This window comes from Manis javanica, chromosome 15 (genome assembly GCF_040802235.1).
Source record: "Manis javanica isolate MJ-LG chromosome 15, MJ_LKY, whole genome shotgun sequence".
Lineage (NCBI taxonomy): Eukaryota > Metazoa > Chordata > Mammalia > Pholidota > Manidae > Manis > Manis javanica.
The window spans coordinates 76,261,371-76,287,877 of NC_133170.1; the positions used below are offsets into that span (position 1 = coordinate 76,261,371).

Consider the following 26,507-nt stretch of genomic DNA (forward strand, 5'->3'; position numbering starts at 1 on the left):
GGCACCACTGGCGTCTTGCCTTGGGCTCTCATTCCAAGATTAATTGGAAATGCTGAAAGCAGATAAAAAGAGAACAGAAAGTGAAGTTGAAAGGGCAGAGAATTTGCTGGATCTTTTCTAAAAGCCCCCTCCACTATGGGCTGTGTGTCTTGGGAGATTTTTACTCCAGACTTCTGAGTTCCCCACCCAGCCCAGTCTCTGTGTCCATCCTGCTGCTGGGTTATACGTAGCCAGGGCCAGGGCTGGCTGCGGCAGAGCTGGGAGAGCAGAGATCTGCTCGATAAGGTCTCTGAGTTTCTCTCTCTCACTGTGAGTCACATACCTGCAGGAACAATTGTTCCCCAAATAGGGCAGCTGCCTGGAAACCACCTTCAGGTCAGTGATGTCACCCTGGCTAAAGGAAAATTATCTCAGAATTCCATAAGGTGAGGAGCCTCCCAGCAAGGCCCTGACAGCCAGAACCACAATGGTTAGATGTCCAGGCAAAGATACTGCCTCCTTCTGATCTAAAAAACCAGAATGGCAGCTTTCTGGACATCTGGTGGTGGGTATCGTCCTACTGATACTTAGGCGCAGAACTCAGATGGCATCCTCTGGTATTGCCTTTCAATTGGTAAAATACTGAAATATTTCCACATTAGTTTGTAAATAGTTATATCTTTGAGCTCCCAAGTGCTTTCCACACCTCTCCTAATACTTAAGTCTGTGAGAGGGTTTTATTTTAGGTAATGTCAGGAGCAATCTATCTTTCCCTGCAGCAACATGAGTTTCCCTGGCCGAACTCACTTGGTTTCCAACTGTGCAGTACCCGGAGGTCTGCTTGGTATAGGGCCAGGCACAATTCCAAGTGCCGCAGATGTAACCGCCCTGCTCACAGACTGCACTGCGGGCTGCCTCTGATTTTGGATGGAACCTCCAGGCAATTAAAACATAGGCCCCTTCTGCCTGTGGCAAAAACATGCCTGGCCCTTAAAGGTCATAAACTCATTTACTACATATTAGGTGAGCACCTACTATGCTATTATGTCACTCACCATCCGAGGCGCTGGATATCCAGTAGTGAATAAAACAGACCCCCGTCTCTGCTTTCACGGAGCATACAATCCAGCAGGGGAGACAGGTAATCAAGGAGGCCACCGTGGTTGTATGTCATTAGGTCAGCTGAGCATGGGTTGCATTTCAGCTAACTGCAAGGATGTGATGGTGACTTCTGGGATGTTGTGTCTTGATCATATGTATCTTACACTGCTAGAGGATATGGGTGTGTGGCATTAGTATTAATGCAATAATTCAGGGGGGTGATCACTCCTACATCCAGTCAGGGTCTTCCAGAGGCTTAGAATGGCTCTGAATTAGGGAAACAAAGGGCAGAATATTCTGAATGATAATGATGGTGATGATATAGGTCTAACATTTGGAGATCAGATATACTGTTCTTATAAGAAGATGGTAACTTCTGACTGGTCATCTGTAGGGGATAGACTGTCCTTCATCTATGCCTTTTCTCTCCTTTGCCCTTGAAACCAGGAACAAATACAGAAATTGCTAGCTTGGATGAGGGATACAAACTGCACCCACAACACCACGGACAGTTCATGGCCTACATAGGAATCAGCTCGTGACAACCTTGGCCTCACTGTCATAGCCTCTTAATCAAGTTCAGTTACCACTATTTTGAAAATCATAATTCATGTCCCTGAGATAGTTCAGTACTTGGTTTTGCTTGTCACTATTAGGTTTGTTCTATCTGTCCTTCTCATTTGCTTTTTCTTTTTATTGAGTTATAATTTATACACAGTGAGATGTACAATCTTCAGTGTATAGTTCAGCTTTGACAGATGCATATATTCTTGTAACCCACATCCCTTTTCACTTTATTTAAAAAATCTCAGAATCCTCTTATGTGATGAAAATTTGGGTCAAAAGGCAGATTTCTGGAAAGGAATTCCCTATTCAGTCCACTGACTCCCCTTTCCCCTCAAATCCTCATCCTGTCCTTTCCTGCATTCCCCAATCACCACAGAGAACTTAAAGCTATAAGGACATTTTGTAATCCCAGCTTTCTGAAACCTAACAGAGATTTTGTCATCTGAAAACAAGGGAGAGACAAAGTGCAGAATTTGATTCTGACAACAGCAGAAAGGAATGAGCTAGACAAGAAACGTCATGGAGAATAAACTCAAGCACCACCATAACCTTTTTCAAGACTCTAAACATGACATATGGTCCTGGTCAGGAAAGAACAGTTTTTAAAGGAGTTTGCTACAGGGACATGACATTATCAAACTGAGATATGTTAAATGAGAGATCCATGTACATTTTAAGAATTTTGCCCTTAACCCCACATTGCTCCTTCTAACTGGACTCTCTAGAAGATGACACATAAAGACAGCTAAACACACTGTTCTCTCTAGACTGATGTCATGGTCCCAGACCCATCTTCTCCATTTAACTGCCCTTGTAAGCTAGGATGTCTTTTCCATGCTCCAAAACGTATTCTTCGGTGTAACTTTCCACCAAGGGTGATACCACCAAATAATACCACAACATGTACTTACTTAATAATTAAAATTTGCATAACATTCAAAGGCAAGTGAGAGGCTTCATGTGAAAATGCTTTTAAAGCTATAAAGATATATAAAATCCAAAGGGATCATTTAAAAATCATTTCTGCAGGGTAGGATACTTTGCAGTAACTATATTCCCATTATGTCTCACAGAGAGGCAAGCCGTTGGCATTTTCCACATCTAGAACTTTCCAAGTCTTAATGACGGTGTTTCTGAAATATTTCCTGAACCTGATCCAGCCTTTACAATTAGTCCTATTACCTCCCTGCCAGACTTAAAATCCATAAAGGAAGGCATGATGTCCACTTATTTACTGCGCTATTCCCAATGCCCAGCACACTGTGGGCACTCAACCATTTTTGTTAATGAGTGAACCTGATTTCCTAATTGGTCTTGCCTTCAGTGTCCTTCTAAACCCCTCCACAGTGCATCAGTATTATCTTCCAAAACACAGTTCTGTTTCTGTCCCACACAGACTCATAAAACCTTCAAGGACTCTATTTTCTCTAGATTAAAGGACAAACTCTTGTTGAATATCACATTCGTGATCATTCACAGTCTAGTTTCAACCACCTTTCCAGACCTGTCTTCCAGCCCTTGATTTGACACCCACTCAAGTCACTAAAAGATTGCCAGACATACTACACAGCACAGGTTCACTCCCAACCCATTGCTGAAACTGTCCTTCTACCCCTCTGTCTGGAATGATCTCTCTTTTACCTTCCTAATTCATCTGGTGGAATTTCACTTCTTTAAAACACAGCTCAGATGTCACCTTCCCTAAAGCCTTCTCCAGCTGCCCATAAGGTTCTCCTTTGGTCATATCCTTATTGCACATTTCACATTCTGTTTCAGTGGGTTTTATTCGCCTCTTTTTTTTTTTTTTTTTGAGACTTCCTTGAGAGCAGGGACAGCTGAATCTTTCCATAATTCTTTAAACATCTCCTGAATCTAACCACTTCTTACCACCTCCCCCATTATCACTCTAGTCCCTGCCACCATCCTCTCTCGTCTGTTCCTGGCAGCAGCACCTGACTGGCTCATGTTGCCATGCTGCCATTCAACAGTGGACTTGCTGCAGAACAGTCATGATCCTTTCACAGTGTAAACAACCACAGGCCACTCCTCTACCAGAAACCCGCTAGTGGCTTCCCTTCACACTTGGAAAAAAACCAATGCCTTTGACTCTCTGGGCCCTGCCTTCCTCTCAATTTCATCTCTACCACTCTCTCCCTTGCTCACCCCAGCCCCACTTGTCCCTGAATATGCCAAACTGTCCTCTCAGTGCTTTTGAACCATTTCCCCTCTGCCAGGAAAGCTCCTCCCCCAAACATATGCAGGGCTTGCTCTCTTACTTCACTGCTCAAATGTAGTCTCTGCTCAAATGTACCTTCCTCAGAGAGATCCACCCCAATCACTGTCTAAAAGAGCACCCTCCATTACGCCCTCCTCTCTTACTTACCTGCTTTATTTGTCTTCACCACACTAAACACCACCAGTTATTACCATTTTCCATGCCTTTATGTAGTTGTTCATTTGAGGCTGAGGATGGAGACTTTGTTTTATTCACTACCATGTCCCTGGTACCTAGAACAGTGCCTGGCAAATAACAGGCACTCAAGTATTTGTTGAGTGAATGGATGAATCTTTGTATCGCAGGTGCCTAACACAGTGCCTGGCTATAGAAATATTTGTTAAGTGAGTGACCAAATTCACAAACTACAAATGAAATGGAATCCTGGAACCCACTCAGGATCATCCAGGGACGGGGTGCAAGTGTTTCATCCATTTTTCCATGAACAGAATCTTTTATTTAATATTATAGGTGATGTAACCAAGTTCTTCACTTTTTCAGAAACTAGTTGCTGACAAAAGTCTTGCCCAAGAATACTTTGAGAATTTCAGAAAGATAACCGAGAGTGGCGCAGCTGGGATTTAGAATGCCCTTGCATCTAATCAGCAACTGCATCTCATCAGCAACTGAGGGATTCTGAGAAGGGACTTACCTCCTGTGATTGATACAGAATGTACATTTGCTGTTAGTCCTGCCAAACAGTGACTATTCTGAGGGCTGGAACGACCACTGACCCCAGACTCTGAGGGGGAGCTGGGGAACATTTTGCCATACTTCCCTTGTTCACTTTGGCTTCTGGACAGTTGCTTTCCCCACCCATCTTCTTTTTCCTAATTCCTTGCATATGGGTAAGTAAAAGAAGCAGACGGTGCAGAGAAAGATGAGCCCCTGGCATGAGTGAAGTGTAGCATAGGGGCAATCTGTCCATGTATCCTTCTGTTGAGGCTAAGTGCTAACCAGACTTGTCCTCTTCTCATGCATGGATGACGTCAGGGCCAGAGACTGGAACACGGAGAGCCTGGGAGGTTCACACCCTACCCTGCTGCAAATTTCAGGTATCCCATTACTAAACAGGAGTGGTAGAAGGGACCTTATAAAGTACAAGGGGGAGGGAACTAATCTAAGTGCGTACAGGCCCTATTGCAAGCACTGAGCTAGGCTTTTTATGTGCATGGGTCATTAGATGTTGCCAAGAAGTTAGTTATGATAATTATCTGCATTTTAAAGAAAAGGAAAACAAGGTCTAGCAAGACTGATGACACTTGCCTAAATTATGCAGTGACAGAAATGGGATTTGAGATTCAAACCAGGCTTGTGTACCAAGAGCAGGAGTTTCTCTAACATCTAGAAAGGCATGAAGGTGAGAGGGGTACAAGAGCTGGAAGGGCAGCAAATGGGTCCCACCTGAGATCTGGTTACCACCAGGCCCTGTAAAGACCAGAGCATACCTGGCTTCTGTTCTGAGAACTGAAAATTCTGTGGCTGATTGAGGGTCATCTTGCTCTCACTCCTTGGTACCGGAGTGGATGAAGTGCCCCACTGAGGGGAGCCTTTCCTTCCAGCAGTGTCCTTGCACACCATCCTGGCTCCAGCGTTTGTATGCAGCAGTGTCACAGAGTGTCCTGCATCTCTCTGGTCTCAGTTCCAAAGTTGTACCCCCTGGGGAGTGAACCCCGCCTGCATTTTTGGAGGTTCGGGTGGTTCCAGGTCACTGCGGGAGGCTCCAAGAGTGTTAAGGGGCACTGCCGGCGCTACCAAGGTCTGGGCATCTTTGGGGCCATCCGCCAGGCCCCTGCCCCTGCCCCTGCCCCTGCCCCTGCGCTCCTGGCGCCGCGCCGGATCGCCCCCTCCGCCGCCAGGGGCCGCCGGGAAGCGGGACTCCTCAAACGCGGGGCGGGGCAAGGGGCGGGGCGCGGCAGTACCTGGGCCGCGGGGAAGCCGGGGGTGGGCTCTCCGAGGACAGCCGGCGGGCCCCCCCAGATCCGCACAGCCAGCCGCCGGGAAGCTCGGGGCTCCGGGCGTAGAGGCTGCGCTGTCACATGGGCGCCGGCGACGGGGCCGCATTTAAGCGGCCGGGGGACGGCGCCCGCCTCCAGCGCGTCCTCGGGCTTGGCTCCCGCCGGGCGCCCCGCTCTCTGCCCGCCGGGGGCCCCGCGCAGCGCCGCACCGCGCCGCCTCCGCCCGGCCATGCGAGCGCGGGCCCCGCCGCGATGAGCTCGCACATAGCCAAAAGCGAGTCCAAGACGTCGCTGCTGAAGGCGGCGGCGGCGAGCGGGGGCAGCCGGGTGCCCCGCCACGGCCCTGCCCGGGAGCCAGGGCTGCCCAGCCGCCGGTTGCCCGGCACCTGCCCGGGCACGCCGCCGCCGTCCGGGGACCCCAGTTCGCGGAGGCCCCTGTGCCGGCCGATGACGCGAGAGGAGGGCGCGCGGGGGAGCGGGCGCGGGCTCCCCCAGGCGCACTGCAGGCCCCGGGAGGCGCTCCCGGCCGCGGCGTCCCGACCTTCGCCGCCGTCGCCGCTGCCTCCGGCTCGCGGGCGGGATGGGGAGGAACGGGGGCTGTCCCCGGCGCTCGGCCTCCGGGGCTCGCAGCGAGCCCCTGGTCGCGGGGACTCCGCTCCAGCCGCCGCGTCCGAGGCAGACCCGTTCCTCCACCAGCTGCGCCCCATGCTCAGCTCTGCCTTCGGCCAGGTAAGGGCCGCACCTCCCGCCCGCGCTCCCGGGAAAGGCGCTCGGGACCCTGCCGCTGCTGCGCGCCCACGGCCCTCCTCCCGCTGCCCGCGGTCTCCCGGCTCACGCTCCCCTAGTCCTGCCGCAGCCCCGCGCCCTTGCCGGCGTGCCTCCTCCCCCGTGCCTGATTCAGCACCCCGGGCGCTGTCCACGCTCCCGGCCCCTTACGGACGAGGCACCACCGCCTAGTCTCCCGCCACCTGCCGGAACAGGCCAGCCCTGAAAGGGAGTGACTGTCACAGACCGCCTAGGATTTCCAGGGGTCAAGCGGGGGGCGCTCCGAGCAGGGGCGCAAAACCCACTGCTCTGGCCGCTGGCCTCTGGCCAATACCCAAGACCAAGAGAGTCTGGAGACCCAAGAGTTGAAACCTCAGGACACACAACTTTGCTGGGGATGAGGGACCCTAGCCATTGCCTGTGGTGGCCCCAAAGACCTGGGAAAAGTTAGGAAAGCTAGAGGGAGACTCAACAACAGGAGAAAAGAGAAGTGTCTGGGTAGGCATGGAGGGGCTGTACAGAGCTATGGTTCACACTGGAACTTTGGGGTGTTTTAAGGAGGTCGTCACTCCAGGGTTGCCATTAGGATGGCATTTGAGCAGTTATCAAGTTGTAAGACTGAGCTGGTGGGCATTCCAGGGTCAGAAAGGTCACTACGGGGTTTCCTCTAGGTCTTTCTCTTAAGGGTCACAGGCTGCTGGGCACCTGCCCTTTAACCCAGGTCTACAGTTTGGGGGTGTGCTGCTAAGAACAGAGTTTCACCAGAAAGGAACCTGTGAACTCCCGAGCAAAGCCAGGATTTCCTCTAGTTCTCACTCCATAATTAAGTCAAACTCATTGGCACTCAGAGACAGTTCTGCAGCAGCCAAGGAGTATAATGCAGAGGTCTGATGAGAGCGTTTGCATGATATGTGGGGGAAAACAGGGGCCTGAGTGTTTCTGCGCTAGTATGTAGCATAAAGAAGCTGTTGCAAGCTCCCAGCTTGCCATGCTGGATCAGAATTCCAAGGAGGCTGTGTGTGTTCTGCTTTAGATCTGCACGTTTCTTTTCAAAGTACTACTCCGCAGCGGCTGATGATGGTGGAGGTCTGACATGAAGGCAGCTGCCCTTGGATTCGGGTTGCATGGGGCTGCTGTGGTGGTGTGATAGGGCAGCAGTGTGTAGCTTTGTTCCTGCAGGGAGCCCTTGTTAGCAGAGTAGCTGGAAACAGTTCTCCTGAGGCAAAGCTGTGAGAGTTAGTGCAGTGACATGTTGGGATAGAAGTTCACTGCAGTGGCTTGTGTGTTAGTGAGGAGGTGTAGGTCGTGTGGGCAGGGTGGTCTGTGGAGTGGGGCCAGTTTGCAGAAGGAATACTGTGTCATTGAACCAGTGACACCTATTCTTGCATTTATCCAATATTGTTTGAGCACCTGCTTTGCCCAGGCATTTGCACTGCAGAGACAACAGCACACAAGAGAGGAGCCAGGCTCTGGCTATTTTGGAGTTTATAATCTAAGAGTTGGAGGGGTAGGTCATAGGCTCAGAGTTCCTGGTTACTTAGTTTGCTGGTGATCTGACTTCATTCCTGGAAAAAGGGCCCTCTCTTTCCAATCTCTTGAAATTTGCCTGCATAGGCCCTTTGTGAGCTCAGACATTTCAGCTACTTGCTTTTCTTCCTCCTTCTGCTTTCTCAGTCATTCCATGAAGCATATTCTCCAGCCCAGTGTTCTGAAATGTCACCAGGGTCACCTGAGTCAAGAAGAGCTGGAAGGCCCATCAAATATTTACTACCTCCCACTAGAAGCTCTTGCCTCGAGAACTGCGGACTTTTTCTTTAAAGCTCAGCACATTCGGTTCGGGCTTCCTGCTGACAGCTGTAAGGCGTCTGCTTGAATAACAGCAGCGGAACCAGGCCTGGGACTTCCGTGTCAGAGTTTCCAGGCTCCTGAGACCAAGGGGAGCTGGTGTTTCCTTCCCTTCTCTGCATTGACATTTCTGTCCTTAGAGACAGGGTTGGGACCAAGAGAAGGGAAATGGTGTTCTGAATGCAGAAACTTTCAGATGGGATCTGCTTATGGCAAAATATAGCCCTGGGAAGTACGTTTTTCATGTCTCCCAAGTTCTTCTTCTTTTTTTTTTAACCTTAAGTGAATTGCTGAACTCGTTAAGCCTCTGTTTCTTTAGTTGCAAACTAGGAGTGATCATAGTATCTCTCTCTTTGAGAGATTAAACAGGGTATGGAGATGTGTACAGAGCTTGACTCGGTGTGTGACCCAGAGTAAGGGCTCTATCAATGCTAGTATTATTATTGTTGTTGTTGTTTTGTTGATTAACTACCTAAGATGGTGGCAGACCTTCTTTCCATTTGTAATAGTCAGGGAGAGCCAGGGTTCAAAGTGAGGAATGAAAGTACCAAGATGGGCTCCTACACTAGGGCACAGGAATTAGGATTCTTCCAGTGACGTCACAGAGCACCCTTACAACCCACAAGGAGATGGTGTGGTTTGAGGGTGCAGGCACTGACTGGTGGCTTGGGAGACAGTAGAGCCGCAGGTTCCATTGCCAGCTCTGTCTCTTCCTATTGCTGTGACCTTGGGCTTATTATTTTCTCTGGTCTGGATTTTCTTCTTCCAGAAATGAGATTGAAGAAACTACATTGCAGAGCTATTATGAGGGTTACCCAGGATTAAGGCTGTTAGGTGGCCTGGCTCCAAGTGGGGGCTAGAAAAAGGGAAGCCTAAATAATGTTGTTGTTATTATTATTGTTATTATTAATAAAGTAATTGTCTGGATGAGGGCCTGAATCACCTACTTTAAAAACTGTCTCTGAGCCAGATGAGAAAGGCCATTAAGGGAAAGACCTGAATGACAAAGGACCTTCCCTTAGTACTGTCTTTGTGGCTAGCTAAGGACAGTGCTACCCAGCTGCCTAGAGAAGATGTGGTATCAGAAATTAACTCAGAATAGGCATGACTTGGGGCAATTCTTGGCATTAAGTCCTGGAAAACTATTTTAAGAACAGTCTTTCTGCTCCTTACTCAGCTTGGGAAAAAACACCCTTTGTAGAGATGGCAAATATGTATAAAATCCACAGTTTTGTCCCATCCTTCCCCTTTTTCTAGCTTTAGAAACATCTCCTCTGATTGGAGTAGGCTAACTCAATTCCCAAACTGCTTTGCACACAATAGGATTGCAGAATTCAGTGAGTGAGTGAGTGAATGACTGGTATCTCCAGCCTCTGAACTTCAGAGATTTATTAGTCCCTATAGTTTAGATGGGGGAGGGAGGCCATAATGGTTTGGGTCCTAATGGATTCAATCTTGCTAGGCTGTGTTCCTAGGATGAGGGCTGTGAATATTACTCACTCCTGCCCAGCCAAATCTCCCCCCTGCTCTCTGGGAGGGCTGGGAGCCCATTGCCTTTCCTCTGGGCCTGGGGAAGGGGAAGAGAGGGTCAGTCTGTGGTTAACATTAATCATAGAGAGGCCTCTGGGATGTCTGCATTTGCCTCTAGCTGTTTGGGGGAAGCACCAAGGGTACTTGAGACCTCAGTTTAGAGCCCTCTAAACAACTGCCAAAGTATCTTCTCATTATCTTCACAGCAACCTGTGAAGGTTGGCATTACCATCCCCCATTTTAGAGATGAGGAAACAGGCTCAAGGGAAGGGAAATGGCTTGTCCAAAGGTCACACCATGAGTAAATGGCAGGACAGTGATGTGGACTGCCTATTTCCAAAGCAACCTGCTGCCAAATACTGGTTCAGTGGGAAGTCATAGAAGTGTGTTTCCTATTTGTCAGAAGCATCCACAAGCTCCTCTCAGGTAATGACCCAGCTTTTCCGTGAGTGTCTTAGCACTGGGCAGCCATCCAAGTTCAAATACTGGTGATAGAAATGATCAGGGCCAAGGCCAGCCTCCGTCCTAAACAGGAATAATCGGCAATGGGTTTATCCTTCTTATTCCTCTGATCCTATTATTCCATTCACAACTCAAACTGGCTTCCAGAGGTCCAAGGTCTTACTGCCACAGAGATGAGGGTTGGGGTGGGAGGCTGAGGGATATGCTTTACTCCTTAGAGAAGCCCCCACCGTTCAGACCTCTTCAAATTTTCTGCTAAAGGTCAAGCCCATCTGCTGTCCCCTCCAGATCACCAGTCACCCCCACCTCTCAGGACCTCTGTCACCTCACCTGCCCAGCCCAAAATAGCTTAAGCAAGTTCTGGGTTTGAATCCCTGAATCTCTTGCTGCCCTTAAGCCTCAAACTAGTGTCAGCACCTTTCCCCCTAAATAAGGATGGGATTTCTTCGAAGTGCGTGACTTTTGCGTAGGGACCTGGTTTGACAGTCTCCCGTCTCCCTTTCCAAGGACAAAAGCAGAGCCCAAGGTCGGCAAGCAGGGTGCTGTGCTCCAGGCTGGCCTGCAGGGGGCAGGAGTCACCAGCTCTGATTGACTGGTGCCCTGCTGAAGGAAGGGAGGCCATACCCGGTCCTTTAAAACCAAAGTTGGGCAGAGGAAGGGGCACCTTGTAGGTGGTTGGCACTGCGCCAAGGCCTTTGCATGTATCATCTCATTAACGCCTCACAAGCACCCTGTCAGGGAAGGGGTATTATGCACCCATTTGATAAGTAAAGAAACTGAGGCTCAGATTAACAAGTCCTCGAGGCCATGTGTTTGCTAGGCAGCAGGGTAAGATTTGAACCCAAGTCTGTCTGACTCTATTCCAAGCTCCGAGCCTCTGTTTCTGGTTCTCAACACTGTCTGCGGGTTAGAATTACCTGGAGCACTAAACACCACCAGTGCCTGGAGCTCTCCTGCACCTCTCAAATCAGAATCTCTGAGGAAGCTCCCCCGTGATTCTCACCTGCAGGCGGCCTTGGCATCTGCTTTACACTGTGCTGTGTTTCCATGTGTCTGCCCATGTCATTAATGTGAATTGGGTTTGTACCTAGAGCTTAAACCATCTGCCCTCTTGGGGCCCTGGTGATCCCTAGCTTTTCAAAATAGTCTTTCAGAGCATGTACCTGAATTGTAACTAAATAAGTGGGTCCAAAGCTCTTTAATAGCTCTTACCCACTGGCTAGAATGTAAGCTCCCTGAAACCAGGGACCGTGTTTATCCTGTTCACCGCAACATTTTCAGAACTACGCACAATGCCTGGCACATAAACACTGCACAAACGATACATCTTTCTTCCATCCTAATAATTACTTATGGAGTACCTATTACGTGCCACACACTTGCTCATGTATGCTTTAAAAACAAGATAGCGGAAGCCCCATTTTCCAGGCTTATAAACTGAAACTCTGGAATGTGAGAAGTCAGAAGTCGGTAGAGCCAGGACTCAACCCCAGGCCTGCAGATCCTTCCCGTTCTTCTGAGTCCATTGCTCTTCCTCCTGACCTGACCCCCAGCTCACAGAGATGCTGCTTCATGCTGTTTCTGAGAAATACGTCTTTGAAGAACGAAGCACTTAGATTGGCTGCTCTCTCTCCCATTGGGTCTCCCTCATGTCTTCATCCCCTTTTCTGCCTTTTAGGCATCAGCCCTCCGCCAACTCCAGGCTCCTCCCTCTGTCCTCAGGGGGTGCCTCTCCCCAGGAGGTTTGGCCCAAACAAGGCTGCTGAATAATTCCCCTGATTAAGCCATGGAACATCAGCAGCGGCGCAGACATCAGGAACTATCCAGAGGCCTTCTCCCTCAGCTCCAGGGAGCGGTGTGTGGCATTTTCTGGGTAGCACCCCACCCGTCTCCCCTAATGGGAGTTCTGACCAGCCACCCAAAGCTGGACAAAGAGTGCCTGGGAAGAGAACCTCTCTGTGCTGAAAACTCGGGGACGCGGGTAAGGGTTGTTGCATCAGGGGGCTGGGAAGAGTTCTGCTTCCCAACCTCTCTCTGGTGTTTCCTGCTGGGAAAAGCTGGGTGCAGGGAAACGGGGACACTTCCTTTCTTGGGTCGTCTGGCTTGGGCTATAGGTCTCGCGAATCAGGTGACGTCTGAGGTTTGCAATGAATTCACATCAAAGCTGGTACCAGCAGTGATGAAGAGCCAGTCACCTAAAAAGTTCCAGTTGTGGGGCCTTGAGAACTGCTTTGCAAAAGGTGGCCTCTCTACTCTGCATGCCAAGAAAGCTCGTGAAGGATCCTTGCTTGGAATCAGGCAGAGGATTAGAAGAAAGTGGCCCTCACTCATGCCCTTGGTGCCAGCGCGACATCCTTCGTGCCCCCTCAGAGTCGTCTCTTGGTTTCCCTTGGGATGGAGAGGCGGCACACAGTGATGGGAGTGAAAGGAGCAGCTCACTGTTGATGGCTTAGCAGTGCTTCCAGCTTGGAGCCTCATCCCACTTCAGTGACGAGGCAAGTGTGAAAAATGGAGCGTGGTGGAGAAGTCACAAGATCTCCCAGACCCTCATCTGGAGCTGCCTGCTCTCAATCCAGCTGCAATTGCCAGATGGCAATTAGGAGGCATGTTTGTCCCTTGTGTGTGCATGTGTGTGTGTGTGTATGTGTGTGCATGCGTGTGTGTAAATGCAAACAAGGTTGGGAGCTGTGAGGCACCCTGGCTTTGGGGGCCCAAACTAGCTTGCTTCCCCTTCTGAGTTGCTGGCCTAATTCCCAGCTGCAGCTGCCATTCTGGGCCCCACTCCTGGAGGCAATCTCTCTGCAGATTTGGCAGCAGGAGAGAAGGGGCCGAGGCAAAGGGAATGAACCCAAGGGAGGACTCAGCTCTGTAATCTCGTGTCCATGATCCAGCAGCCTCTCCAGCTTGGCTGCCCTCTGCCATCAGCTCTCTGGGTGATTTTCTCTGTGCCTTGCACTCTCCCCTCCTGTCTTCATCTCCTTAAGAAAGTGCTCAGAAAGTTAAACCCACACACACAAACACACACGCAATCCACCAAAAAAGAAAAAAAAAGCCCCGAGAGCGGGAGCAGGCAGACGAGTAAGAGAGCACGCGCGCAAGAGAGGGCTCACATCGGTCCTGGGGGAAGGCAGCTCGGGCAGAGGGAGGCTGGGGTTGGCAGTGACTGGGACTCAGGTCTCGTCGCCCCCAGCAGCTGCCTTCATGGACCTGGGGATCCCAAGAGGGGCTGCCTCAGCTTAGGATGGGCAACTGTGTCAAGTCTCCACTGAGAAATCTCTCAAGGAAGGTATGTTTATGGAGTTCCTAGGACCTGGGGTGGGGATTGGAGCATCTTGCCCTCAGTCCCAGAGGTTGTGCATGGAAGAGGTGGGCATCTGAAGCTTGCTACCCTGCCTATGGGCTCTGTCTAGATGTGCATCCCTCTTCCTACCTCCGAATTCCCTTCTATCATGGTTATCTATGTCCTGGGCTCTGAGCTGAAGCTGGGGTTTAGAGGTGCATGGGAGCTGTGTTTGGGAATTTGCGTAAGATTTAGGAAAGAAACTGTGGATCTCTTGGGCTGTAAAATGAATGATAGGGATCCTTAGGATGTGAGTGGCTAGACCCCCTTGAGTCTGGCAGAATCAGGGAGGGTTGAGCCGGGCTTTGACCTTATTGCTGCAGGCTGAGGTTCCTTCCCAGCAGCAGGGCTGTGGGTTCATTTGTCTGCTTTGACTGACCCTTTCTGGTGGTCTCTAGGCCTTCAGAGTTGTGGGTTTTGAAGTAGATCCCATTGCTACTGAAAAGAACCAAGCAGGATATCCCCTTCTACCCTCGACCATTCTCAAGTCAGGTCGGAGAATCTCAACTAAGACCAGACTGGTTCAGGGCCCACGGTTGTTTCCATTGAGAAATAGAATGTTGAGCAAAGGTGTCTATAAGTCACTCTGTGTAGTGGATTTATTGCTTATACACCAGGATAATATCCGTTTACAAAACAAATCTATCTGCAAAGCATCTTTCATGCAAGCCTGGGCTCACGTCTGTAGAGTTTTTGCTTCAAATGGGCTCTGCCTGAATTTCTAGTCACTCTGAAGTCAGGCCGTAGAAGAAACTCACAGACAGTATTTAAAGGAAGAAGGAATGAAAGGGATATTTTCCTTTAATTCTTTCATCAGGAACCTGACTGCCACTCAGGTTAAGTGACTTCCTCAAGGGCTCAGGTTCACTGATGGTATCTCCACCCCCAACTCCATCCTACCCCCTTGGTCAGTTTGACAGCCTTTCAATTTAGGACATTTCAGGTTTTTCTGCTCAGTGTCTTCCTCATTTAGCTAAGCTGCTCATGTCAAATTCCTTTTAATCTTTGCTGCTTCTTGGATCCTTCTGAGGGTTGACTGTTTCTTCTGCACACACACACCACCCATCCTCACCCCCCACCCATCATCTGTCATCTTTTTAGAGAAGTCTTTTATGAGAGGTGGCCTGATACTGTGGCAGAGAAGCAGAAACTGATCTGAATTTGTTTAGAGGGACCACAGGGTGAAAGGCCTTCCCCTGGATTCTGTCTAGAGCTTGAAGAAGTGAACTTAAGAACAAGAATTGTCCTTCTTCCTACCCCACCCATCTTCCCTTACACAGCAGTGTCTCCTCTTCCCAGCCATGTGGCCTTGGGCAAGTTACCTCACCTCTCTGGGCCTCAGTTCCCTTGTCCATTAAGTGGAAATACTTGTATCTACCTCCCAAGGTGCCTGAGAGATCAAAATAAAGTGCTGTGCACACTGCCTGGAATACAGTATTCACTAAATGTTAGCTAGTCTTATTGTCATCAGACTCAGGTTTTTCCACCCTGGGTTTTCTGACAAGGGGGATAGAGGAAAAAATGAAAATAGGAGAGGTTTTTGAGTCCATGGAATGAGGTAAAAGATCATAAAACTTCCTGCGCTCAACTTTATGTTTTTTTATAATAATTGCTTTATCGTGAAGATTTACCACATACCCAACATCTGTTGTCTCCTCTGCTCTTTTCCACCAAGAAGTTCTCTTGGCTACTTTATAGAGAAGGGAGCTAGACTCAGAGCTTTCCTGAGGTCACACAGCCAGCTGGAAGCAGAGCCGGGATTTAAACCCTGGTCTGTGTTGAATCCAGAGCTGGTGTTTTATTTTTATTTTTTGCCCCCGTGAGAGGCTGCCTCTTTTTTTCCTGCTGGCGGTAGTGTTTTTCATAGATTCCTGAATCTGACCTCACAGGTCATCTAGTCCAAATTCCCACTCACTGCAGCAACCTTCTGTGCCCCCTCTTGATATCGAGGCTCACTCATTTAGCTCCTCCTTGAAGATGCTCCGTGTGAGGGAGCTTTGACCTGCATGCCCTTGGCCAGCTTGTGTTGACAGAAAGCTGTTACATCATGTGCCAAGCTGGCCCCTCCTGTTCCCATGCCGCACTCAGGAGGCGGCCGCTCCGTGCCAGGAGACATTGTCAGCCTGCAGGCCCCTTGCCCACTCGGCTCCCTGAGCGGTAGCCAGGGAACTGGTCATGGTGAGAGGGGGCCTGCTCCAGGCTCTGAGCACGGCAGGACTAGGCTGTCAGGTGCCATCACTGGCCGGGGAAGAAGATCAGCCTCCCGGGGCAACTTGGTGCCAGGCAGTATTATGATCAGAGGATGCAGTGGAAATTTCCCAGCCACCATTGGCTCATTCTTCGTGGGAGCAAATTCTTCCCCAACCTTCTCAGTTCTTCCCTGATTGGCAAATATTCTCCCACTTCCTCTGGAGCCAGAAGGAAATGCCTTCTGGCTCCCGGAGTCTCCTCAGTTGCATCATCTGCGGTGGCATTGTCTTCACCATGGCAACTCCATGTATCTGACCCCTAACCATGCTCTAGGCGCTATGCAATGGCTCATTTATTTCTCGCAAGAAGCCACGTCATCGCTGAAACCAGAGCACAGAGAAATGAAATGACCTGCCCAAGGTCACATCAAGGCTGTTTGAGTCCAAAGCCTGTAAAGTAAATCTCCTCTCAGAGTTCTGTGACCTGCTGCCCCCCCTTTCCTGGGTTGTGCCCACTTGCCAAAAGCCAAGAGGCTGATGCTCTCCTGAGATTGTTCCCTGGGTTAACCCACTGTCTACTCCCAGGCTTCCTCTGAGCCAGCCTCCCGGTCGGGACAGTCTCTCTGGTTCTGCCCTTGCTCTAGCCAAGGTCCCGGGAGCCCGTGTGAGTATGGTGGAGGCGCTCAGCCTCTTTTGGGCATCAAACCAGAATGGCCTTTGGTCTGTCTGATAACCCTCCAGTTCTGGGAGGACCAAAGAATGACTCTGACTGCGCTCACTGACCCTGCGCCTTGGCTGAGGTCCTTTGCCTCCGGTCTGAGTTGCTGCTTTCCCTTGAGGAACCAGACCACTGCTCTTGCCTCTCTGGCCCTGCAAGAGGCTTAGGAAATGGGAAGGGAGTCTTGTCTGCAGCCCCACATTGTGGGGCTTCGGGGAGAAGACACATGGGAGGACAGGAGGAGGAGGTTCTGCTGCTCAGCCTGGGAGGACAGGCTGCCCCTGTGTTGTAGGACCTGCTCCTGGACATGACTTTCTTTGAGCTGGAGGAACCTGGAGGCCAGCGCATACAGCAGGACAGAGGGGTTGGGTATGCTGCTCAGGGTCCCAGACAGAAACAGCCCTCAAAGTTTCGGCTGCTCCGACTCTGCATGGGCAGGTTTGGCCCCACATCCTCACCCTGAGGGGAGGCTTCCAAGCTCAGGGCTGAAGGCGGAGTGCCTTGGCCTGCATTCTGGAGGGCCCTGCTCAGTCTGGGGAGGCCGGGGGGGGGATAGAATATTGTGTCTGGGTGCTGCTGTCCTCCTAAGGGGATGGTCTGTGGGCGGTGCTTTTTATAGCTGCATGGGAACTGTCAGGGAGGAGGAAGGGCTGGCTGGGGCCCTGGAGCACAGCTATATTCGGTAAGCAGAGAGGTCCCCTGCGCAGCTCCTAGAGTTCAGCAGGCTGGGCCCAGCTGCGTGCCAGGGAAGGCAGGAGGGAGGAGAACTCTCAATGGCAGAGAGGGTCTTGTCTTTAGGCTGCAAACCTGGTGGAATCGGACCCACAGATGGGCTTTGTTTGGCCTACCCAGAGCTTTTAATCAGAAGGTCTGGCAACATTTGGCTGTAGTTAAATAGTGCTGCTGGACGCGTAGTATCCATTTTGCCCCAGCCCCCACCTCTTACCACCTGCCTCCTTTGTTTATGTCAGCTAGGCCCCTGGTTTGCAACCTCCAGTCCAGCAGAGTACCTGAGCCTACTCTCCAGGTGCTGCCAGCTCTGACTGCCCCCAGTGCTTCGTACCAGAGATCCAGCAGGGGTAGGGTCAGAAGCCAGTTTGGGAGCTTAGCCCTGGGGGTTGAGCTGGTGCGCTGGGAATCTGGGAAAGGATATTATTCCACTAGTCTCTGAGGGAAGACTTCCCATTGGTTGGAACAGAAGCCTCTCTCTGCCTGCTTCTCTCTCTCTGAGCTTGTGCATGCACACCAATGTGTGGTTCTGTGCTCATGTATGTCGTATGTGTGTACGGGTATGCATACATGCCACACAGTGGGTATCACACCCAGCCCTCCCTGGAGCATCTGTTCCAGCTAAAGATTGGAGGCTCCATCTGGTGGACCAATTTGATGCTTGCCCTCGTGCATCCTGAGGCTCTCTGAATCCTGCTGTTTGACTCTCAAGGGTCTTCTCTTGAGGAGAGTCCCTTCTAGGACCAGGAGCCAGGTGGGGCCAGAGGGTCCGGGTGGTCAGTGAGGTGACACCCTGCCCTCTTTTGTATTTGCTTGGTGCTGGCTGAAGATGCATCAGGAGGCGAAGACCAGCTACAAGGTGGTGCAGACGAGCGAGGAGGGGCTGGTGGCCGGCGGCGAGCTCCCTGGGCCGCTCCTGATGCTGGCCCAGAACTGTGCTGTCATGCATAACCTACTGGGCCCCGCCTGTATTTTCCTGCGCAAGGGCTTCGCTGAGAACAGGCAGCCTGTACGTAAGTTGGCCCCAGTGGAGCCATGCTCGACCTGGCTTCACAGGGCACAAGGAGGTGCTGGGAAGAAGAGGGGCTCTGCACACAGCAGCACGTGTCCCCTAGAGGATACACCTCAAACCCTCAGCTTGGGAACGTGACCCCCAGCGTTTCCCATTCATGGCTGCAAAGCATTGGTGAGGCCACATCCACCATCAAGAAATAACAATAGCAGCGAATGTTTTTTTGTTTGTTTTTGAGCACTTACCATGTGCAAATACACTGTGCTAAGTGCTTCGGTGCACTGCCTCATTTAAGCCTCCAAGCAACTCCAAGAGGTAAGTACCATTAACATCCCTATTTTACAGATGAGGAATCTGAGTTTGAGAGGTAACAGCTGATGAGGGTTAGAGGTGGGATTCAAACTCTGGGAGTCTGACTCAAGGACTAGGGGCCTGTTCTCTTAACAACAGTACTGAATACACAGCACTGTCTGTAGAACTTTCTATGAAGATAGAAATATTGTGCAATCTGTGCTGTCCAACATTATAGCCACTAGCCACATGTGACCACGGAGCACTTGAAATGTGGCTGGTGCGACTGAGAAACTAAATTACTAATTTTACTTAATTCCAATTTAAATGGCCATGTGTGGCTACTACATTGGGTCACCTTCGACAGGTATCTGAGAAGTGGCAGGGAAGAGGTAATGGTGATGATGTTACACATATAAATGTTTGTAGGTTCCATTTACTGAATGCCACATGCTAAACACTCTACAGATCTTGTCTCATGGATCTTACAGAAGTTCCGTGAGAACAGTACTGGTATGAACCCATTTTACAGATGAGGAGATTGTGACTCAGAGAGGATGGCTGCTTGAAGCCTGAAGGGTGGGAAATAACTTGTCCTAGCAAATATGCTCTGCACATGTGTATACATGCATATGCTCTCTTACTCATTGAATTCACTTACTAGGCATACGGGGAATTGCAAACAACATCCTTTTAGGTCACCCAAGATCCAAGTGTGACTAGGAATGGGAGTGGCCACACTTGCACTGTGCATCGGGACAGGCTTTTTAAGTCCATTTAATCATCTCACAAGGACTTACATACCTTCCGTGATTCCCATCCTCATCGAGAATGCTGCCTGCAGGCTGCTAGCTTGCAGCCTGCTCATTCCAAGCTCACACATGCTTGCAACACTGTCCTGCCACACACAGCTGCTTCTGAGTGTGAGGTCCCATGCACCTGGTTGGCTCACTAGATGTTCAGCAGCTCCTTTCCAGGAGGTTCTCAGGTTTTCCAGAGCCGGGGTTCCTTGCCCTGGGGCCAGTTTACAGCGGGTGAGCAGAAGCTGTCTCTACCCACCCTGGCCCAGTTGGCTACAACAGCCTGTGTGCACAGCTGCGATGCCTCAAGCTAACCGGGGCATGCCTGCCTGTGTGTGCTCGTGATAGGTGTGCCCACACCTGGCGTGCACTTCCTTAGGACGGGCACACCCTACCCAAAGACAGAGAGCTGTGACATGGTGAGGATGAGTCCCATGCACCAGCTTTGGAACCTATGAAGCAGGTCCAGCTGGGCATCCATTTCATGCTGGTCTGTCTCCCTCCTGGGCAGGCCGGGGTGACTGGCAGCTCGGCAGGTAGAGCCTGCCCCACGTGTCCTCCAGGCCTGCTCTGTGGGGCCTTCTCTGCCATCTATTCTGATGCCTGGAACCAGGGTTTCCTTGACTCCCCAAGGAGACCTGGGCACTGCTTCCAGCTGGAGATGTGTGCTTGGGACCTTGGCAGCAGCCAGAGGCACTGGCAGCGGCCAGCATCCTAAGCTGTGTCTGGTGACAGGGCAAGGTATGGGATGGGGTCAAATCAGAGAAGGAGGGGCAGTGCCCAGGAAGCAGGGCACAGCCCTAACTCCGCCTCCACACCCTGGAGTGTGTCTCCTCTTCCTCCCTCTGGGGCTGCCTGTCTGGTCCCCACTTTCTGGCTCATCAGCCCCTTTTCTCCCATTACCTTGCAGGCTTCTTCTCTTGGGTGACCTCCTGCTGACCCTGCCTTATTTACAGGTTTTTGCCTTGGACCAACTCTGCTCCCCACAGATCCTTGTGTCTGGGATAAAGAAGGGACTGGGGATGCTGGGATTCTGTGCCCAGGCTGAACGGGACTCTGGGGCCCTTGGGCATCTCCTGTCTGTGTGAGACGTGGGGCTGTGCCTCTCCCCTCAAGGACATGGCCCAGGCTTGCCTCTGCCGCCACCCCATCACCTCCCACCTGGTGCTGCCTGCCTCTTGGATGGCCCCCAGCCTGGGCCTTTTGTAACTTCAACCTCCTCAAAGCTGCTAATGGGACATGTTCTTTTGTTTCAGGACAGATCACTGCGGCCAGAAGAGATCGAAGGTGAGACCTGGCCCCTTAGGGGGAAGGGCCTCTCAGCCATCCAGGAAGGTGAGGGAAGGGAGGCTGGTGGGAGAGAGGTAGAGACACCTTGGCCTCCTGGGCCCGGGCCCTGCCACAGAGCCAGGAACCCTCTGTGCAGCCAGGCTTTGGAGGAGGGCACATCCTGAACAGCTCCAGGGCCTGCCTCTCTAAGCCAGTGGGCCCTCGGGCTGCCTTTGCCCCCGAGGCTCTGTGGGTCCCACCCCCAGCTATGCCCGCCTTTGTTCTTCCCAGAGCTCCGAGAGGCCTTCAGAGAATTTGACAAGGACAAGGACGGCTACATCAACTGCCGGGACCTGGGCAACTGCATGCGCACCATGGGCTACATGCCCACGGAGATGGAGCTCATCGAGCTGTCTCAGCAGATCAACATGAACCGTGAGCCCCTCACCGGCACCTCCTGCTCTTCCCGGCCTCACCCTTGCAGTCAGATAGGCCAGGGTTCACGTTCACGACCCACCTCTTTCCAGCTCTGTGACCTGGGGCAAACCACTCACCCTCTCTGAGCCTCAGTCTTCTCACGTGTAAAATGAGAAGTGTACTAGGGGCAGTGGAGCATAGGAAGTCACTTAGGAAATATCTCTGAAACAGCCCAATACCCAGTGAGAGTTGAACAGAGGGGTGCTGTTATTGCCATGTTTTTCTCTGTCTTGGTTTGAAACAAGCAGAACCTGAGGCAAGCATTTGAGTGCAGGTAGTTTATTTGAGAGGTGAAGGAAAGCATTGGCTGGGAGTGAGGAAATGAGACAATGAAGAGAAGCAGCCAACAGAGGGTGCCTTCTCGAGCCAGCCACCGCTGTGGTGATGGGAGTCTAATTCTGCTGGGAACTCAGGCAGTTCCCACCTCAAACTATCCCCCAGCCCTCACCACTCTGGCTGGATATTTATCCCCCAAACTCCTGCCAACCCTGGCTAAAAGCTGCTGAGCAAGTAGGCCAGTGTGTGGAGGTCAGTTCTCCAGTGCTTCCACCTGCTGAAAGAGCCAGTTGGAAGTTGAGCTTCCACTTGTGTAAGAAGAATAAGGTGTGGGGCATGTGGGCCAGGTGCTCATAATTGCGTGTGTGTGTGTGTGTGTGTGTGTGTGTGTGTGTGTGAGTGATTATTTACCGGTGCTCATAATTGCGTGTGTGTGTGTGTGTGTGTGTGTGTGAGTGATTATTTACCGGTGCTCATAATTGCGTGTGTGTGTGTGTGTGTGTGTGTGTGTGTGTGTGTGAGTGATTATTTACTGGTGCTCATAATTGCGTGTGTGTGTGTGTGTGTGTGTGTGTGTGTGTGTGTGTGATTATTTACCGGTCTCTGTGATCTAATGTTTCTTCCTCCTATCCGTATCTACCTCTGTCCAATTCCTGACTTGTTCCCTTAGTCATTAGTGGCCCCCAGCCACTCCCCTGAGCCACTCTTTGACAAAGCACCTGTCCATGGTCATCTATCTGTCCTCATTTGACCTTTGATTATACATAGGGCCTGGTGCTGAGTAGGTCAAGGAGGGGTTGGCAGTTCCTCCATTGCTTAGTGGGAGATGGGGAGTGGTTAGATGGGTGGCCTAGCCTATTCCTATCCTTCTGCCGATACTTCTACCCACATGTCTTCTGATCTATCCATCTGTCTGTATGTCAGTTCCCCATCTATATCTGTCCACTCTTTCATCCAGCCATCCCTGTATCCATCTGCCCACCTACTCCTGTCCTCTCTGTTGCCAGTGGGTGGCCATGTGGATTTTGATGACTTCGTGGAGTTAATGGGACCTAAACTCCTGGCAGAGACAGCAGATATGATTGGAGTAAAGGAACTGCGCGATGCTTTCCGAGAGGTGAGTCATGGGCAAAGGACAGGCAGTGGGTGGGTAGTTGTCAGAATTCCAACCTCAGGATGATTACTTGGAAAGAAACTGAGCCCTGGATCCCAGACCAGGGGAAGCGAGTCTGGGGGAGTGGGGGGAGAGCAGTGATGCTGGGGAAAGGGCTCAACCTTGGGATCCGCTCCTGCATGCGGCAACTCCCTCTCTCTCCTTCCTGCCCTCTTTAGTTTGACACCAATGGTGATGGGGAGATAAGCACCAGTGAGTTACGAGAGGCCATGAGGAAACTCCTGGGTCATCAGGTGGGACACCGAGACATAGAGGAAATTATCCGAGATGTGGACCTCAATGGGGATGGACGAGTGGACTTTGAAGGTAGGTGGGACCTCAGTGTGGGAGAGAAGGTGAGGCGGCAGTGGCCATCCACAGAGCCCTCTCGCTGTGTGTCCATCATGCAACCGTCAGTCTGCCAGCTTTCCATTCCCTCACCCCTCAGTCCATGCCCCTGCCCCAGTCTGCCTCCCATCCCTACACCTGTCTGTCCATCTGTCCATCCATCTTTCCATGCCTGTCTCTCCAGCTGTTCCTCCATTCATCTTTTCATCTGTCCAGGGCTACTTACCCATTCATCCACCCCTGCACAATCATCCATACAGCCTTTGATCTGTACACTTAGGTATCCACCCATGCATCTATTAACTATTCTGCATGCATCCATCTACCCAAAGCATCTATCTATCCATGACTCCTTACTTCCATAAAATACACTCATGTACACCTATCCTTCTGCTGCCCACACGTCCTCTGATCTATCCATCTGTCTTTTTGTTGGTTCCCCATCTGTATTATCTGCTCCTCCATCTAGCCATCCCTGGGTCCATCTGCCCACCTACTCCCGCACCCACCCATGGTAGGTATTTTCTGAATGCCACATTCCTCAACCTGACACTCAGGCCCTCTAGGATCTGACCCCAGCTTACCTCCCCAGTGGCAGCCACTGTCATTCCTCCTTCACACAGCCCCCAAAGTCATCCCAAAGTGCTTATGGTCTGGGACCCACAGGCTCTCATTTGAATACACTGCTGTTTCGGCCAGGATGCCTTTTATTCTGTTCTTCCCTTGGGAGAAGCTCTCAATCCTCCCAGACCCAGCAATGGGGCCGCTTCTCCCAGCACTGCTTTCTGGCTCTTCAGACTGAACCCCTCTTTTCTGGGCTCTCACTGCACCTTCCCTAAAAGCTACTTATGTCTCCACTTGACTCTGGACTTTTCGAGAGGAGGAACCCCATTTTCTCCATCTCTGCTTTTCCCATGTAACTTAGTACCTGGCACATAGATAATGCCCAGTACAAGTTTTAAAAAAAGAATCAGTAATAATCATAATATTTACCATTTACTGTGTACTCATTATGTGCCAATCACTGTGTTATGTACATTTACATGTATTATCTCATTTAATTCTCACAATGACTGTGGATTGCACTCTCATTACCTCACGTTGCACATGAGGAAACTGAGGCTCAGAGAAATACTATAGCTTGCTCGAGATTACCTACCTATTAAGACTCAGAGCTGGGTCATAAACTCAGGCCTGGAATCCAACCATTACACACACCACACTGTGCATGACACCATGTGAAGCACTACAGGATACAGGGAAAAAATCCAGGGAAACATTGACTCTGCCTTCCCGAGCAAAAAGGCAAGATAAACATGTGCCAGGCTGTGAGTGTGTCCAGAACAGAATGTCGGGAGGCCTTTCCTTGGGAGTTGGTTTTTGAGGTTGAGGAGAGTGTGGCTCTATGGACAGAAGACTTTGCTTCCACCAGATCTGGACATCTCAGGTAGCCCTGTCTCCAGATAATGCCCCACCCAACATGACAGCCCTTCCCTGAAAGCCCAGCACCCCCCATTCATTCTATCAGCATGTATTATATACTGACTGCATACTGAGGCTTGGTCCCTGCCTCAAGGAGCCCAAGACTAGCAAGGAAAACAGAACCCAACAGTGTAGGAGTCTTTGCTGTTTGGGGAAGTCCTGCAGGCTGTGAGGTACACAGGGGACACTTGTGCCAAGCTGGAGGGGGATTAGGAAAGGCTTCCTGGAGGAGGATTTAAATAAGGAGAGCCTTAAGAGGTAAATAGGAGCCACCAGGTGAAAAAGAAAGATGGGATATTTACACAAATGTGTTGAAAACTTACCACCACAAAGAAACCTGCATGTGGATATTTACACCAGCTTTAGCATAATTGCCCAAACTTGGAAACAACCAAGATCTCTTTCAGTAGGTGAATGGATAAATCCACACAATGGAATATTACTCAGTGCTAAAAGGAAATGAGCTGTCAAGCTATGAAAGACAGGGAGGAGCCTTAAGTGCGTGTTAGGAAGTGAGTGAAGCCTGTCTGAAAAGGCTACGTACTGTATGATTCCAACTGTGTGACATTCTGAGAAAAGGCAAAACTTTGGAGACAGTAAAAGATCAGAGGTTGCCAGGAGCTGTTTGGAGATGAAAGGGGGAATGGGCAGAATACAGAGGATTTTTAGGGCAGTGAAACAATTCTGTATGATAATTTAATGGTGGGATACCTGTCGTCATACACTCGTGGAGACCCACAGCACGTGCACCACCAGGAGGAAGCCCCAGGGGGCAGTGGACTTCAGTGATGAGGAAGTGTCAAGTAGATTCAGCGACTGTGAGGAATCTCCCACCACCACCACGGTGGGGATGTTGGTAGCGGGGTAGGCTGTCCAGGTGTGTGGGCAGGTACACGGGAACTCTGATTTCTGCTCAATTTTGCTGTGAACCTAAAACTGCTATAAAATTAAAGTCTAGTTAAAAAAAAGAAAAGGGAGGGGGAGAGGCTGCAGGAAGGCTGAAAGGTGAGGTGGTGCGGGGGGTAGGGGGGTCGGGGGAAGTGTGCCAGTTGCACCTGGGCGCTGGCAGGGAGATCTGTGTGATTGGAGCATAGGGATGGGTGCAGGGGGAGATGTCAACTGGGGCTGCTCAGGGAGCACCTTGAGGCCATGTCAGGACACAGAACGTCATCTGGTGGGGAACCGTGAGAGGCCGATGAGGGGTCAGATATGTGGATTCGAAAGCTTGTTCTAGCTGCTGTACAGATGCATTGGAAGAGGCTGCATGGATGTAGGGGACCAGCATCAAGGCAGGGGCAGTCACAGTGGAAAGGGGGCCACAGCACTGAGGGAGACAGGAAAGTAGCCTCCTGTGCTGGGCTCTGACTGCTGCTTTCTTCCCACCCCGTCCTGTGCGTGCCCAGAGTTTGTCCGCATGATGTCCCGCTGAGGCCTCGAGGGCCCCCCAGGACTGCCAAGCTCCCACGGGCGGGGGAAGAGGAGCTGGAGCTCGCCTCACCTCGCCATAGTCGATGTCGCCGAGAGCTCAGGACACATCGGTGGATGGGGCCTGCCTACACCCCGGGGAGGTGCCCACCCTGGACCCCCACCCCTCTGCACTGTGAAAGACTCACAACTCCTGCAACTGGAAAGGGGGTGCCCACGAAAAGAAGGCCACAGTGCCAAGCTGGCAGAGGTCATGCCAGGCACCAAGTGCCATGTGCCCAGCCGCTGCTGGCCGGGTGGACCAGGGAGCCCGCCAGCAGATCCCACACAGCATGTCCGCCCCAGGGCAAAGCCTCTCGCATCCTCTCTAGCTCGTGCCTGTCCCAGCTCGCCTCAGCCCTGTTATCTCAGAACCAATAAAGATATTTCCACGAGAAGGGCAGCTGTGGGGGTCTTCGCTTCTTAGGCCTGGTTTGGTAGCTCACCCATTTCCTGAGGACCAGCTGCATGCCCAGA

At 51.2% G+C, this 26,507-nt stretch overlaps 1 protein-coding gene across 2 annotated transcripts; it reads left to right on the forward strand.

Annotated features, from left to right (window-relative positions):
- Positions 1–5,885: 5,885 nt before the first annotated feature.
- CABP1 (calcium binding protein 1) lies at positions 5,886–26,451 on the forward strand. Of its 2 annotated transcripts, XM_017661240.3 has the most exons (7): positions 13,313–13,768; positions 18,288–18,467; positions 20,818–20,848; positions 21,122–21,265; positions 22,591–22,700; positions 22,916–23,063; positions 25,970–26,449. In XM_017661240.3, exons 1-7 carry the CDS (start codon positions 13,724–13,726, stop codon positions 25,993–25,995), a joined length of 684 nt encoding a protein of 227 aa, XP_017516729.1. In that variant the 5' UTR covers positions 13,313–13,723; the 3' UTR covers positions 25,996–26,449. The 2 variants fall into 2 exon arrangements, with proteins under 2 accessions (XP_036849521.1, XP_017516729.1); XM_036993626.2 differs by lacking the exons at positions 13,313–13,768; positions 18,288–18,467 and adding an exon at positions 5,886–6,609 and having other exon boundaries at positions 25,970–26,451.
- The last annotated feature ends 56 nt before the right edge of the window (positions 26,452–26,507 follow it).

Coding starts and splice junctions, on each gene's coding strand:
- CABP1 (XM_036993626.2), top strand. CDS start 5,962: ATGGGCGCCGGCGACGGGGCCGCATTTAAGCGGCCGGGGGACGGCGCC. Junction 22,701..22,915: donor TGCGCGATGCTTTCCGAGAG/GTGAGTCATGGG, acceptor TGCCCTCTTTAG/TTTGACACCAATGGTGATGG. Junction 23,064..25,969: donor TGGACGAGTGGACTTTGAAG/GTAGGTGGGACC, acceptor GTGCGTGCCCAG/AGTTTGTCCGCATGATGTCC.